The sequence below is a fragment of the Suricata suricatta genome, chromosome 2 (assembly GCF_006229205.1).
Source record: "Suricata suricatta isolate VVHF042 chromosome 2, meerkat_22Aug2017_6uvM2_HiC, whole genome shotgun sequence".
NCBI classification, from domain to species: domain Eukaryota; kingdom Metazoa; phylum Chordata; class Mammalia; order Carnivora; family Herpestidae; genus Suricata; species Suricata suricatta.
In genome coordinates this window covers 15,415,714-15,417,899 of record NC_043701.1, presented here as the reverse complement: position 1 = coordinate 15,417,899, position 2,186 = coordinate 15,415,714, and the positions used below count along the sequence as shown (strand labels likewise).

Genomic DNA, 2,186 nt, shown 5'->3' with positions numbered 1-2,186 from the left:
AAAAAAAAGGAATGTGCTTCAGTCTTCTATACCTTCTCCCTTAACAACTTCCTGTACAATTAATTCAGCGAATTAGCTGTTTATCAGACACCACCAAATGCTAGGTACCAGGAACACATAATCATACTTGCTCACAAGCCAGCTCAATACAAAGAAGAGAATACAAAAATAAATAATGGCTGGAATATAAGGACAAGCTAATAGTCTCCACACAAGTGGCTAAACTAAAACAAATAAGCAAACGACTGAAACAGTGCTGTGAAAACATGAAGGGTGAAAACTTCCAGACAGGAGAGTCCGACACTGGATGACACTGAGTTGGGTCTTGACCGGTGGAGCTGACACAGGTCAAGGGAGCCCAGAATAAAGAAAACAGTGTAAGAAAAGTCATGGAGTGGAAAAGTCAGTGCCAGAGCCGCACAGACAGGGAGAGGCGGGACAAGGTGGGGAAGGGAGGTCAGATCTGCCCACAAAGGGCTTTGAAAGCCGTGCTGTGAGGTCAGCTTCATTCTGTAGAACAATGGAGGGCTCTTTGAGATTGTGCAGTAGGGAATGAATATGAACAAAAGTGAATATTGATGGCTAGAAACCCAATATCACATTTCACTGTAGATCGTTGCTTGGGAAGTTGGGAAATCCTCCCCCAAACCTTCCTGATCGCCTAAGGCCCTGCCCGTCCTCTTACAGTCCCCGGTTTGAAATATGATTACAGCAGCAGCTAAGAACAACATCCTGGGCCAGGCACTGGCACATATTCTGATGTTTAATCTTTATAAGACATGAAATAGATGTTGTTTTACACATGAAGAAGTAAGGTAGTTTGCCCACAAGTAGTCACTGAAATTGAACTTAAACTGAGGTCTGACTGCAGAGCACGTAACATTAATCATCACCTTTAGCATATGTTCTATATCTTTATAATCAGTTGTATACATTTCTAATGTTCCCCACATGATAGGTTCTATGAGAATCATGTGCACATTTTTAAATTCATATTTCCTTCAATGTCTAGCATGTGAATTCCAGAACTGCTAGGTGAATCAACGGCCACAATTTAAGGTACTGATAATATGTGATAAAGGAGTTCAGACCTGGAAGAAAAGTCACTTTACAGACACATGGTCAAACAGCTTAACATTCTAAAGCCAAGAAAACTAGATCTTCAACAAATACCATACTGATGGCGCTGATGATGGGCACGAAAGGGTCACCAGGAATGTAGGTGACCTGGGAATGCTCCCCAAGGTCTCGTATACATGTGGTCAAGGGAACATGCTGAATATGGGTTAAGAGAATATTCAAGAAGCTTCTGTGGAGAAAAGTGGTCATAAAAATCCTTTCTCAGAAAAAAATGACATGATCCCTTAAACCATTGGAGATGCTGGAATTATCAACCAAATGCGCCAATGTTGATTTGCAAAAGGATGTTCTGCCGCCCAACCCACAGGGCCAAAGAAAGTCACTACTACCATTCAGTTATAGCAAGTTCCCAGGGCACGCAGCCGGGTGGGGAAAGCGGCCCATGACTGCAGTTCCCCACAGCCCGGCCCTAGGCTTTCCACGGAGTGGTGTGTGGCTTATGTGAGTGGTGACAGTAGTGTAACACACACTCCACACCTTGGTTCCACGGTCCCGGGTGTCTCCCCTGCCCTGAGTTTACCGTCATTGAAGCTGTCACCGGGGGTCACAGCGGTGAGCGGTGACTGGGCGCGGGGCTCCTCACACAGGGAGTAGCTGTGCTCGGCCTGGATGAGGGGCGCCGGGGACGTGGGGGACGGCTCCACCTCCATCGACACGCTCTTCTCGGAGAGGAAAGGGTCGTTAAGGAGCTGACCCAAGACGTTCTGGGAAAACTCATCCAGAAGTTCCGAGAAGTGCTGCGACACACAAAGGAGGAAGAAGTCAGTTTCTCTGAACCATGGATCTGACATTTACACAACATCCTAAGGCAAATATGTCACCTACTGCTTCAAATGAAGCCATGTATATACAGCGTCCAGTTAATCTATTGCTCTGGGGCAAACGAGCCCAAAGTTCAGTGGCTTAAAAGAACTATAATGTGTTAGTCCTCACTATGGGTTGGCCAGGCAGACACCCTGATTTCATCTGAGTCCACTGTGCCGAAAGCTTGGCTGGGAGCTAGGCGGGGCCAGGCCAGCCGAATGGCTGGACCCTTTCATCAGCCC

At 46.5% G+C, this 2,186-nt stretch overlaps 1 protein-coding gene across 1 annotated transcript in view; it reads right to left on the bottom strand.

Moving 5' to 3' along the window:
- The window catches only part of CREB3L2 (cAMP responsive element binding protein 3 like 2), a 115,241-nt gene that overhangs the window by 45,392 nt on the left and 67,663 nt on the right, over window positions 1-2,186 (bottom strand). Inside the window, exon 2 of the mRNA XM_029917950.1 lies at window positions 1,661-1,877. Coding sequence (XP_029773810.1) covers window positions 1,661-1,877 — 217 coding nt within the window. The remainder of the gene's footprint in view (window positions 1-1,660; window positions 1,878-2,186) is intronic.